The sequence below is a fragment of the Schistocerca piceifrons genome, chromosome 2 (genome assembly GCF_021461385.2).
Source record: "Schistocerca piceifrons isolate TAMUIC-IGC-003096 chromosome 2, iqSchPice1.1, whole genome shotgun sequence".
NCBI classification, from domain to species: Eukaryota; Metazoa; Arthropoda; class Insecta; order Orthoptera; family Acrididae; genus Schistocerca; species Schistocerca piceifrons.
The window spans coordinates 720,645,361-720,657,709 of NC_060139.1; the positions used below are offsets into that span (position 1 = coordinate 720,645,361).

Below are 12,349 nucleotides of genomic sequence, written 5' to 3' on the forward strand. Positions count from 1 at the left end.
GTCCGGGGATTAGAATAGGCCCGAGGTATTCCTGCCTGTCGTAAGAGGCGACTAAAAGGGGTCCCTCCCCCTCAAGGGGGTAGTTAGCACCTGCGTCCGGAGACGGACGGTTCCACGACCTCTATTTGCGGTCATTTTGCTTTTTCACTTCTCGTTTCTTCCTTCCTTTGGTTGGTTCCTTTCTTTGCTCTTCTCCACCTCACTGTCTTCCTTACTCCTTCCCTTGTCTTCTCCTTGCCTTCTCATTGCCTTCTTCTCCTTGCCTTCTTCTCCTTGCCTTCTCATTGCCTTCTTCTCCTTGCCTTCTCATTGCCTTCTTCTCCTTGCCTTCTCATTGCCTTCTTCTCTTTGCCTTCTCATTGCCTTCTTCTCCTTGCCTTCTCATTGCCTTCTTCTCCTTGCCTTCTCATTGCCTTCTTCTCCTTGCCTTCTCATTGCCTTCTTCTCCTTGCCTTCTCTGGTCTCCGCCTCGGCGTTTGAGACAGTCTGTCCTCTCTCTCCCTCTCTCTCTTCTTTTTCCTCTTCTTCCTTCCTCCCTGTGCGCGCCTGAAGGCCGACCCACGCGTTCGCACGCGTAGCCGGTGATGGGGTAACGCGTAATTCCCCGCCCTGTGTAGACATGTAAGGCACGCACGTACCCCCTGGTAAAGGCCAGGCCCAGGGAGGGGTGATTGCCTGAGCTGATACCTTCTGACCATGCCGATTGGTCCCTCCGTCTGTTTCACGGGAGGTGTGACCTGAGGTGTAAACATTCACCTAAGGCGGGAGTGCCTTCTGAGAGGGTCCCCACAAGGAAGGAGCGCGCCATCGGAGACACTGGCAATCATGGGGGATTCCTCCGCAATGGATTTCACTCCATCTCTCTCGACTTCTGCCCAAAAACGGAAACATGACCAGCCACCAGTGACAAAAGTACTACCGCCTGCCCCCACAGTTCCTCGTCATTTCTCGATCTGAGGACGGAAAGGATTTTTCCTCTGTCAACTCTTTCGTTATCCAGAAGGGCGTAGATGCCATAGCCGGATCTGTCAAATCTTGTACCAGGTTGCGTAACGGTACCTTATTACTAGAAACTGAGAGCGCCTTTCAGGCACAAAAACTGCTTCGGGCCACACTCCTGTACACGTTCCCTGTCCGGGTGGAGGCTCACCGAACTTTGAATTCGTCTTGTGGTGTGGTCTATACTAGATCCCTCGACGGATTGACTGACGAGGAGATTCAATCTTTCCTCGCTGAGCAGGGCGTGACGGCTGTCCATAGGGTCATGAAAAAGGTCAACAATGACCTTGTACCGACCCGGACACTTTTCTTGACCTTTGATAGTGTTAAGCTGCCATCGCGCATCAAGGCGGGCTACGAGGTTATTTCTGTTCGCCCCTATGTCCCGACACCTACGCGCTACCAGTGTCAGCGTTTCAATCACACTCGACAGTCTTGTTCCAATGCGGCTAAATGTGTCACTTGTGGCAGGGATGCCCATGAGGGTGACTGTCCACCTCAGTCTCCTCGTTGTGTGAACTGTCAGGGTGACCATGCCGCATCCTCCCGCGACTGTCCTGTCTATAAGGAAGAACGCTGTATCCAAGAAATTCGGGTCAAAGAGAAAGTGTCCACCTCGGCTGCTCGCAAGCTATTGGCTAGTAGGAAGCCCACGCTGCTCCCAGCGGGGAAATACAGTACTGTCCTCACCTCTCCTCGGACTACCAGGGAGGTGGCAACCCAGACATGCGATCTGACCTTCAGCACCACGGTCGTCCGTTCTGCCAGTGCTAAGATCGCGCGGTCGACGTCTCCTCTTCCTCCCATCACCCCACAGACACCAGCCCCTTCATCAGCTTCTGCTAAGACGAAGACCCCGAAGTCAGATGCACGGGCCTTCAAGAAGGAACCGTCCCGTGCAGACTTCCTACGTACCTCGACCTCCCAGCCTTCGACTGGTACTTCCACCAAACGTCCTTCCAAGAAGGCTCATAGGAAGCACAGTTCTCCTTCTCCGCCACGGCGCATTTCTTCTCCTGCGCCACCCAGCGGTTGCCGCCCCAGGCCGTCATCCGTTTCGCCTGGCTGCACCGCTGGTAGCCGAACATCTGGCCGTTCACCGGCGGAGGAAGCTCCCCCTCCCGGCCATCTTCCCAAGATGGCCGATGAACCTATAGACCCAATGGATGATCACTGTTCGTCTACTGATAACGGCGGCAGTGCTCGCTCGAAGCCAGGCCCTCAGCGGCCTTCGAGGTGACCCCTTCTTTCATCTTCCTTTTCTTCTTACGATGGCACTTATTCACTGGGATATTCGCAGCATTCGCTCCAACTGAGAGGACTTGAAGTTGCTGCTCCACTTGCACCGTCCGCTCGTCGTAGCCCTCCAGGAAACGAAGCTACGCCCATGCGATCAAATTGCCTTGGCACACTACACCTCTGTGCGTTTTGACCTACCCCCTGTGGTAGGTATCCCGGCTCATGGAGGGGTTATGTTGCTGGTCCGGGATGATATTTACTACGATCCCATCACGTTGCACACCGGCCTGCAGGCAGTTGCCATCCGCATTACTCTCCCCACTTTTACATTTTCCATTTGTACCGTTTACACTCCATCGTCGTCTGCCATTACCAGGGCAGACATGATGCAACTTATTGCTCAGCTACCTGCACCATTTTTGTTAACTGGAGACTTCAATGCCCATCATCCCCTTTGGGGCTCTCCAGCATCCTGCCCGAGGGGCTCCCTGTTAGCAGACCTTTTCAACCAGCTCAATCTTGTCTGCCTCAATACTGGCGCCCCTACTTTTCTTTCGGACACATCTCACACCTATTCCCATTTAGACCTCTCTATATGTACTCCCCAACTTGCACGCCGGTTTGAGTGGTATGCACTTTCTGATACGTATTCGAGCGACCACTTCCCGTGTGTTATCCATCTCCTGCAGCATACCCCCTCTCCGTGCTCATCTAGTTGGACCATCTCCAAAGCAGACTGGGGGCTCTTCTCTTCCAGGGCGACCTTTCAGGATCAAACCTTCACAAGCTGCGATCATCAGGTCGCACACCTCACGGAAGTCATTCTCGCTGCTGCTGAATATTCCATCCCTCACCCTACTTCTTCTCCACGTCGCGTACCGGTCCCCTGGTGGACCGCAGCATGTAGAGACGCTTTACGTGCTCGTCGACGTGCTTTACGCACCTTTAAACGCCACTCTACAGTGGCGAATTGTATCAATTATAAACGATTACGTGCACAGTGTTGTCGTATTATTAAAGAAAGCAAGAAAGCCAGCTGGGCTGCTTTCACAAGCACCTTCAACAGTTTTATTCCTTCTTCTGTTGTCTGGGGTAGCCTGCGCCGGCTATCTGGCACTAAGGTCCACTCACCAGTTTCTGGCTTGACGGTCGTGAATGACATCGTTGTGGCCCCTGAGGCTGTGTCCAATGCCTTCGGCCGCTTTTTCGCAGAGGTTTCGAGCTCCGCTCATTACCACCCTGCGTTCCTCCCCCGCAAACAGGCAGAGGAGGCTAGGCCACCTAACTTCCGCTCCTCGAATTGTGAAAGTTATAATGCCCCATTCACCATGCGGGAACTCGAAAACGCACTTGGCCGATCACAGTCCTCCGCTCCAGGGCCTGATTCTATTCATATTCAGATGCTGAAGAACCTTTCTCCTGCGGGTAAAGGTTTTCTTCTTCGTACTTACAATCGCATCTGGATTGAGGGACATGTTCCCGCATGCTGGCGCGAGTCTATTGTTGTCCCGATTCCTAAGCCGGGGAAGGACAAGCACTTGCCTTCCAGTTATCGACCCATCTCGCTTACCAGCTGTGTCTGTAAAGTGATGGAGCGAATGGTTAACTCTCGATTGGTTTGGCTGCTCGAGTCTCGACGCCTACTTACCAATGTACAATGTGGATTTCGTAGGCGCCGCTCTGCTGTTGACCATCTGGTTACCTTGTCGACCTTCATTATGAATAACTTCTTGCAGAAGCGTCCGACCGCGGCTGTGTTCTTTGATTTGGAGAAGGCTTACGACACCTGTTGGAGGGTGGGCATTCTCCGCACCATGCATACATGGGGCTTTCGCGGTCGCCTCCCTCTTTTTATTCGTTCCTTTTTAATGGATCGACAGTTCAGGGTAAGTGTGGGTTCTGTCCTGTCAGACACCTTTCGCCAGGAGAATGGGGTGCCACAGGGTTCAGTTTTGAGCGTCGCTCTCTTCGCCATAGCGATCAATCCAATAATGGATTGCATCCCAGCTGATGTATCAGGCTCCCTTTTCGTGGACGATTTTACCATCTATTGCAGCGCGCAGCGTACATGTTTCCTGGAGCGCTGTCTTCAGCGTTCTCTTGACCGTCTTTACTCCTGGAGTGTCGCCAATGGCTTTCGTTTTTCTGCCGAGAAGACGGTCTGTATTAACTTCTGGTGCTACAAAGAGTTTCTCCCACTGTCCTTACGACTCGATCCTGTTGCTCTCCCATTCGTGGAGACAACAAAATTTTTAGGTTTTACATTTGACAGGAAACTTAGTTGGTCTCCACATGTGTCATATTTGGCTGCCCGTTGTACCCGTTCTCTAAATGTCCTCCCTGTTCTCAGCGGTATGTCGTGGGGAGCGGATCGAACCGTCCTACTTCGCCTATATTGGTCGATCGTCCGCTCCAAGCTGGATTATGGGAGCTTCGTATACTCCTCTGCACGGCCATCCATCTTACGCCGCCTCAACTCCGTACAACATCGGGGTTTACGACTTGCGATCGGAGCGTTTTATACTAGTCCCGTTGAGAGTCTTCATGCTGATGTTGGTGAGTTGCCACTCACCTACCGGCGCGATATACTGCTTTGTCGGTATGCCTGTCGGCTACTGGCAATGCCCGACCACCCGTCTTATCGTTCCTTTTTTGACGAGTCTCTCGACCGTCAATACGGGTTGTATGTCTCTGCCCTGCTACCCCCTGGAGTTCGCTTTCGTCGCCTCCTTCAACACCTCGATTTTTCACTCCCTGCAACCTTTCGAGTGGGCGAGAGCCACACGCCACCTTGGCTCCAGGCTCAGGTTCGCGTTCACCTTGACCTCTGCTCGCTCCCGAAGGAGGTTACCCCCGGTTCAGTCTACCACTCCCGTTTTGTCGAACTTCGTTCGAAGTTCGTTAATATGACCTTCATTTATACAGATGGCTCTAAGACCAATGACGGGGTCGGGTGTTCTTTTATTGTCGGGGCACAAAGTTTCAAATACCGGCTCCATGGCCATTGTTCGGTCTTCACAGCTGAGCTCTTTGCCCTCTACCAGGCTGTTCTTTACATCTGCCGCCACCGACATTCTGCATATGTCATCTGCTCCGATTCCCTGAGCGCTATCCAGAGCCTCAGTGATCCGTACCCGGTTCACCCTTTCGTGCACCGGATCCAACGCTCTCTTCAGCAGCTGGTGGACGTCGGTTGTCCGGTTAGCTTTATGTGGGTTCCTGGCCATGTCGGTATCCCTGGGAACGAAGCTGCAGATGCTGCGGCCAAGGCTGCGGTCCTCCAGCCTCGGACAGCTTCTTGTTGTGTCCCTTCGTCAGATTGTAGCAGGGTCATTTGTCGGCGCATTTTATCGCTGTGGCATGCCGATTGGGCTGCACTTACAGACAACAAGCTTCGGGCCTTGAAACCTCTTCCCGTGGCTTGTACGTCCTCCTCACGCCCTTCTCGGCGGGAGGAGGTAGTTTTGGCCCGGTTACGAATTGGACACTGCCGGTTCAGCCATCGCCATCTGCTGACGGCTGCACCGCGCCGTTCTGCCCATGTGGGCAATTGCTGACGGTCCGCCACATTTTAACGTCCTGTCCGGATTTTAACACACTGCGTCTTGATCTTGGCCTGCCATGTCCTCTAGAAGCCATTTTAGCGGATGACCCACGAGCAGCTGCTCGCGTTCTTCATTTTATCAATTTGACGACCCTCTCTAAGGACATTTGATTATGCTGTTTTCTTTTTTTAATCCTATGCCTGTCAGTCTGTCTTTTATTGTGTTTTCCGTTTCGTTGCTGTTTTAAACTTGTGCCTCGCGGTGCATTCCTAACGTAGTTTGGGCGCTAATGACCGTTGAAGTTGTGCGCCCTAAAACCACAAAAAAAAAAAAAAAAGCGCCTCGCAGTCTTCATTTCAGTGCTTCAGAAATTAACATGCTGTGTTTGGTTGAATTCGAGTATATACTTTCGTAATAAAAAAGTATGGTCGTATCATAATATGAAAATATGCCGCGTACATGTTGCTGCACATCAAAGATCTTTCCAAAAAGCTTTTCTCTTTTTCTTCTGGAATTAGTTTTCTAAAGTGCCGGGAAGTTCTACACCGGTGTATAAAACCTTAACCATTCAAAGAATTGCTAAGTTTTACAGTACCAAGCGAAAGAATACTGTCACTTAACACAGAAAGTGTATTTTCACCCAGAACAACTGTACTTTAAATTTAGTAATGGAATGCTTAGGCTGATAGAAGTTACACTTTCAACACTGAATTCTTTCTCAGGAATTGATAATTCTAGGAAAATGAAAAGATTATGCTCCTGGTGTAATATGCTAGATTTATCCCCTTACTACAGGACTTAATGCTATCCAACACAATATGCTATGTTCATAGTTCCCTTTTCCTCTCTTTTCTGTTCAGTTGTCGCAATAACACCTTATTTTGAAGTAACATTGAAAGCCTCTTTTTTTTTTGTTGCAAGGTCACTTGGAATTTTCTAGGCATAAGTGGTTGGTTATACGTATAATTATTACTAGTTTTCCTTTATAGTATCACACTAAGATACAGTATATTTTAGGTTCTAATGGCCACGAACAGACCAGACACTCTGGATCCAGCACTCATGCGACCAGGTAGATTGGACAGAAAAGTGGAGTTTGGCTTGCCAGACTTGGAAGGACGGACACACATATTCAAGATACATGCTCGTTCTATGAGTGTTGAGAGAGATATTCGTTTTGAACTACTTGCTCGACTCTGTCCAAACAGCACAGGTGTGTAAATTCATTTGACAGAAATTTTATAAAGCTGTTATTGAAAACGAAGTGTCTAACTCAAGTATTTTTCCTCGTTTGTTTTCAGGTGCTGAAATACGATCTGTGTGCACAGAAGCTGGAATGTTTGCAATCCGAGCAAGAAGAAAAGTTGCAACTGAGAAAGATTTTCTAGAGGCTGTAAATAAAGTTATAAAATCATATGCAAAATTCTCAGCAACTCCAAGATATATGACATATAATTAAATTTATTTTCAGACTTAATTTAAAAATTGTGATTGTCACTGTGACAAATATGTACATGATGATCAGTAATTCTGAAGTTATTGTACTGTGTATGTGTGTAAAAATACAAATTTATACTTCAGAAATTTGCATTAGTTTTTTTTATTTGATGTACAGGTTCAGGAATTGCTGTGCACATTTCTCTCTACTTGGCTGAGAGTAAGTTCTATAATTTTTGAGGAAATTGGCTGATTGACATAATGAACACTAAAAAAATCAAAACTGGAATGAACCAAGATCTGGAAGCCTTAAATACGTTTTGTGAAATGTAATAGTCACTGTAGTTTCAACATTGATATTCATCCTACACCATGCTGTGGAGTGAACAGTGGCTTTAGAGTTAATGAATTATGTAGTTGTTCATGAGGTGATACGAACCAGTATTTAAGTATTCTTTGTTCCATTTCCAAACTGAGCAAAGCTGATTGTGTTATTGTCCGTGCTTTAATACCTCTTATGTATGCTGTAGTGTTTGTGTGAAGTACTCATTGATTGCAACAAAATTCTCATAGGATCTGTCTTCAAGAGTATTTGAAGTTCTGCCAGGAAATTTACATGACCAAACTTACTATCTGCCATCCAGTGCTCTCTTTTTAAGACCATGTGTCATCTTCGTGGTGTTTATTTTGGCTAGATTGAAAAATTTCAAGTGAAACAGTAATTGATCTCATATGATAGAGAGAAACGTCAACATCACCAAAATACTGTACGTAACAGTGACTGGGTATGTTGGCAAAAGGGAGATAGGTGCAAATAAATTACAGGAATGTAGCCGGGTGACGTAGTCCACAACTGGCTGCATTCTCGTAAGTTATCTGATATGCTGGGATAAACTCAGGTCTCACTGAGGTATGCAGTTTTTCTAGATTTCTAACTGACATGAGTTTTGTGATACATGTCCTGTGGATACAGTGATAACAGTAGGATGTTATGCTGAAATGTTTTGTACTACTGAACTTTATCTTATTTACGTGGGTCATGCTCGTGGTACTGATTTGTAACAGTTACGCAGCTTCCTGAACGTTAGAAATGATGTTGGTATTGGTAAGTATATTAACGCTGAGGTGTTAATTGGTAAATTAAAACAATTTCCATTCTGACATTTTCATAGAAGTACCCCCAAATCAACATTGTTGCAGGATTCTTCAGCCTTAAGGTGAAGTCTTGCATATGTGCCTCATGTGCTGCTCTCTATGCCAACAATTTGGCGCCACTAAACACTGACATCAAAAGCTGAACAGCTTGCATAAAATTAGTTTGGAAAAATGCTTATGAAGAAACTGATTAGAGTAGTCAGTGAGTTCTGAAGAGGAGAGAGGCAAAGAAAGCATTAACTTGGAGAAACCAGAGTCATATAACACAACCATCTCCTTTCTTGCAACTTCATTTAAATGATTGCTTTATTGGGGAAGAAAGTTGTGACATCTACACACATTGTCGTCTTGGCATCTGGTGGAAGTCGGCGGTGTCCTGTCTGAAGGTGGAGTCTGTCTTTCAGTAATCCATCTTCAGTCATTTGGTTGTGACCAACTATGCTGGCCTAATGACAAGTGATGTTACTATGATAGCAGGTGTTTTCCAGCACACGTCGAATAAAACTCATGAGAAGTCCTGGCAGGAGGCATTGCCCTCTTGAGCAGTACTATCAGCGGAAGTTCGGATGCTACTTGCTGTCATGTTTGAACTCTTAAAAGCCTTACCTTGTCAGAAGGTATCATTCAAATGCACAATGGAGCACACATTACAGCATTGCTAGGGCTAATTCTGTGTCATTGATTCTCGCTTTGTGTTCCGCCAGTGGAGACAGTGCTCAGTGGGAGATGCCAAAACTTCCTCTGCCTTGTCCTTGGGTCTTCTGTGGTGTTGTGTGAAGTTGTATTCATGATTGCAGCCGGTATCCATGTACTGTCATTGATGTGCAGCACATGAGACAAGTTACACGACATATGCTCTGCAATTTACTTGGGAATGTATTTGTGGACCTGGATTAATTTTCCATTTTGCTGCAGCATTAAATCTGCCCAACTAAGACTTCGACATGTAACATATTGCCTCCTACACTTGCGAGAGCTGCTAGCCTAGTCCTCAATTCCTACGAGCTCTGAGAAGCTCTACAAAAGTATTCCTCAATTCCTACAAACTCTGAGAAGCTGTACAAAAGTGTTTCAACATTTGGACCTATCGGCGTCAGGTATAGAATCCACGCACTTTCATCGCCTGTTTGCGGCTGCTGCTGCTGCTGCAGGCACTGCCAGCACACCTCTGCAAAATGCTGCTTCCTGCATGGATTTTTAAAACTTTATTTCCAAAAGTTGCTAGAAAACATCAGCCTTCATGGTAAAGTCAAGCTGTCGTGGTAAGGTGGTTAGACAGATTGCGGCAAGTTTGATATATCTTCTGAAGGCTGCACGAACACCCTCTCCCCTCCTTCCTACAGAAGCCAGACACGTGCACTGGTGTCCTCAATCACAATCAACTACCAAGACAATGCCCCCCCCCCCTCCCCCCAGTGGCAAGGCCAAGAATAGGTGGTTGACAACATACATACCAGTAACCAGCTAGTTCCTTCTGCTAGAGTGGTGCTGAAGAGCAAGCTATCCAGTGAGTGGTCACAGAGAGAAACTGGGCACTGTACAGCCAATTTACTGTTTGAACTTGAGGATGATAAGCACAAATGAGGAATTACTTCACAACCACAATCCATCTCTAGCACCTAGGCACCTATCCATCAGTCTTCAAGAGAACTCATTCATTCTGGCCCACAGCTGAGTGTGGAGTGTGACTCAGCAAATGTGGAAATCTGTGGAAGGACAAATGAGACACCTGCAGAGAAATGTCACTGATATATTATAGACAGAACATGATACAAATTTCCAAGTTCCATTATGTTTGCAGCTGCACAGTAGCCTGCAAAGAATATGAAAAGGCCAGTGGTTAGCTATTAATTTGAAGTCTCCAGACAAATTTGAGACAGGGATACATTTTGCCACAGTTACTGTTATCATAAGTCAGAACTCAGCTCCCTGTTGCTGTGCAGTGACTGGATGAAGGCATCAATGATGAAGATTTCAGCTGCCTATTCTCTTCATGGGAGCTGATTATGCATTGTCTGTTGCTTGTGGCATAACATCTGATCACGACCAAATTCGTGGTGATTTGTTGTAGCATATTTAAGAGATATAGCTGCCCTTAACCCCCAGGTTGGTTTCAACATTGTATGTGGAGGTAGTGTGCCTGCCTTCCTCCGATCTTTGAATGACAAAGGAACTATGTGTTGTCACACTTTTGTGTGCGATTGTTTTTATTGTTTAGCAAAATAGTATTTTTTGTAAAAGAAATCCAGGCCATGCTGCCAGTGAATCTATTTCGACTGAAATTACTTTGTGACCAATGCTTCAGAATCATGTTTGTTGACACTGTCAATGTTGGAGAAGAGCAGTATATGAAGATAGCATTGCAGTTGACCAATACAGCATACAAGTGATATAACATTTATAATATGCATCATGTAGACGTGTGTGGCCAGTACTGCAGTGAACAGGCAACTAACGGCCATTAAATTGAGGCAAAGATTGCTGGGTGGTGTTAGCAATCAGTGTAGTAATTTGCATAAGATCTTAATAATATAATAAATTTAGTTGAAATCTAGGGTACAAATGTACTTATAGCTGAATGATTAACAACAGTACAATTCATATTAATAACAAATGAACAGGGCATAGACTGATAAGATAATTAGAACCATCAATGCCTCCTAAGGCTAATTAACCAATTGGTTTATTTCTGTATGATACTCCACAAGCTGGTAATTTACAGAAGTTTACTGGCCATAGCAACAGTTTTAAGATATTTTAATGAAACTCAGCAAAACATATAACAGCGGATTACATGCCTTCATAACAAAAGCATGGGGAATGTCATTAACATACACCATTATGGAACATACAGGGTGACAATTATTGAACTACGTGGAAAAACTGTAAGTTAGTTAGAAACTATGGTGTGCACACACTTAAACATTTGAATGTCACTACAGATATTCAGATTTTGGTAATGACATGTATGATATACCTACTATAATTGGCAATGATGTGGCGCAGACAAATAACAAAATTCTGCATGACCTACTGAAGTGTCGGAACATCGATGCTGTCGAGGACCTCATGAATGGCTGTTTCCATTTCAGCAATGGTTTTGAAGAAATTGCTGTACACCTTGTCTTTAATGCAGCCCTCACAAAAAGAAGTTGCATGTGTTCAGGTCCAGAGCATGTGGCGGCCAGTCAAGCCCCATGCCAGTGGCCTCTGAGTATGCCAGAGCCAGCCAGAATGCAGTCCCAAAAGTGCTCCTCCAGGACATCAAACACTCCTGCTTCAATGGGGTCAAGCTCGGCCTTACATGAACCACATCTTGTCAAAATCGGGGTCACTTCGGATATTGAGGATGAAATTATCTTCAAAAACCTTCACGTACCGTTCAAGACCCACCATGACATCAAGGAATATCGTACCAATTATTCAATGACTGGACATTGCACACCACAGTCACCAGTTGATGGTGAAGAGACTTCTCGATTGTGAAGTGCGGATTCTCAGTCTGGCAAATGCGCCAATTTTCCTTATTGACGAACCTATCCAAATGAAAGCGGACTTTGTCTTTAAACCAAACCATGCATGCACATACTAATTCCCATCATGCCCCACAGCCAACTGTCCAGCTGAATGTCCTAATGCAAACTATTCAGAAGTTATGATGACTAACATACGTAGTGGCATCTACATTGGATTGATAGATAGAATAATGACTAGTTATGTTCTGCTATCTATGTATGAGCATAAAGGATAAAGGTAATAACAGAGAGGCTAGATATTAATGTTGCTCAATATCTAGGGTATAGGAACTAGTCTGCAGAGACTTTTTCGGTGCGATAAGTTAGGTGAAGTAGTATAAAAGGTAATCATCTGAGGGCTAGGTTGCAAACTATTAAGTATCTCAGTTTAAGATCACTCAAAATCTATTTGTCATGGACCACATACTTGGTATTATTATATCTTGCAATGTGTTCTGA

General features: G+C 46.0%; 1 protein-coding gene across 1 annotated transcript in view; it reads left to right on the forward strand.

Annotated features, from left to right (window-relative positions):
* Positions 1 to 7,371, forward strand: part of LOC124776246 (26S proteasome regulatory subunit 7) — a 64,507-nt gene extending 57,136 nt beyond the window's left edge. Inside the window, exons 8-9 of the mRNA XM_047251111.1 lie at positions 6,801 to 6,996; positions 7,085 to 7,371. Coding sequence (XP_047107067.1) covers positions 6,801 to 6,996; positions 7,085 to 7,242 — 354 coding nt within the window. The 3' untranslated portion in view covers positions 7,243 to 7,371. The remainder of the gene's footprint in view (positions 1 to 6,800; positions 6,997 to 7,084) is intronic.
* Positions 7,372 to 12,349: the final 4,978 nt, after the last annotated feature.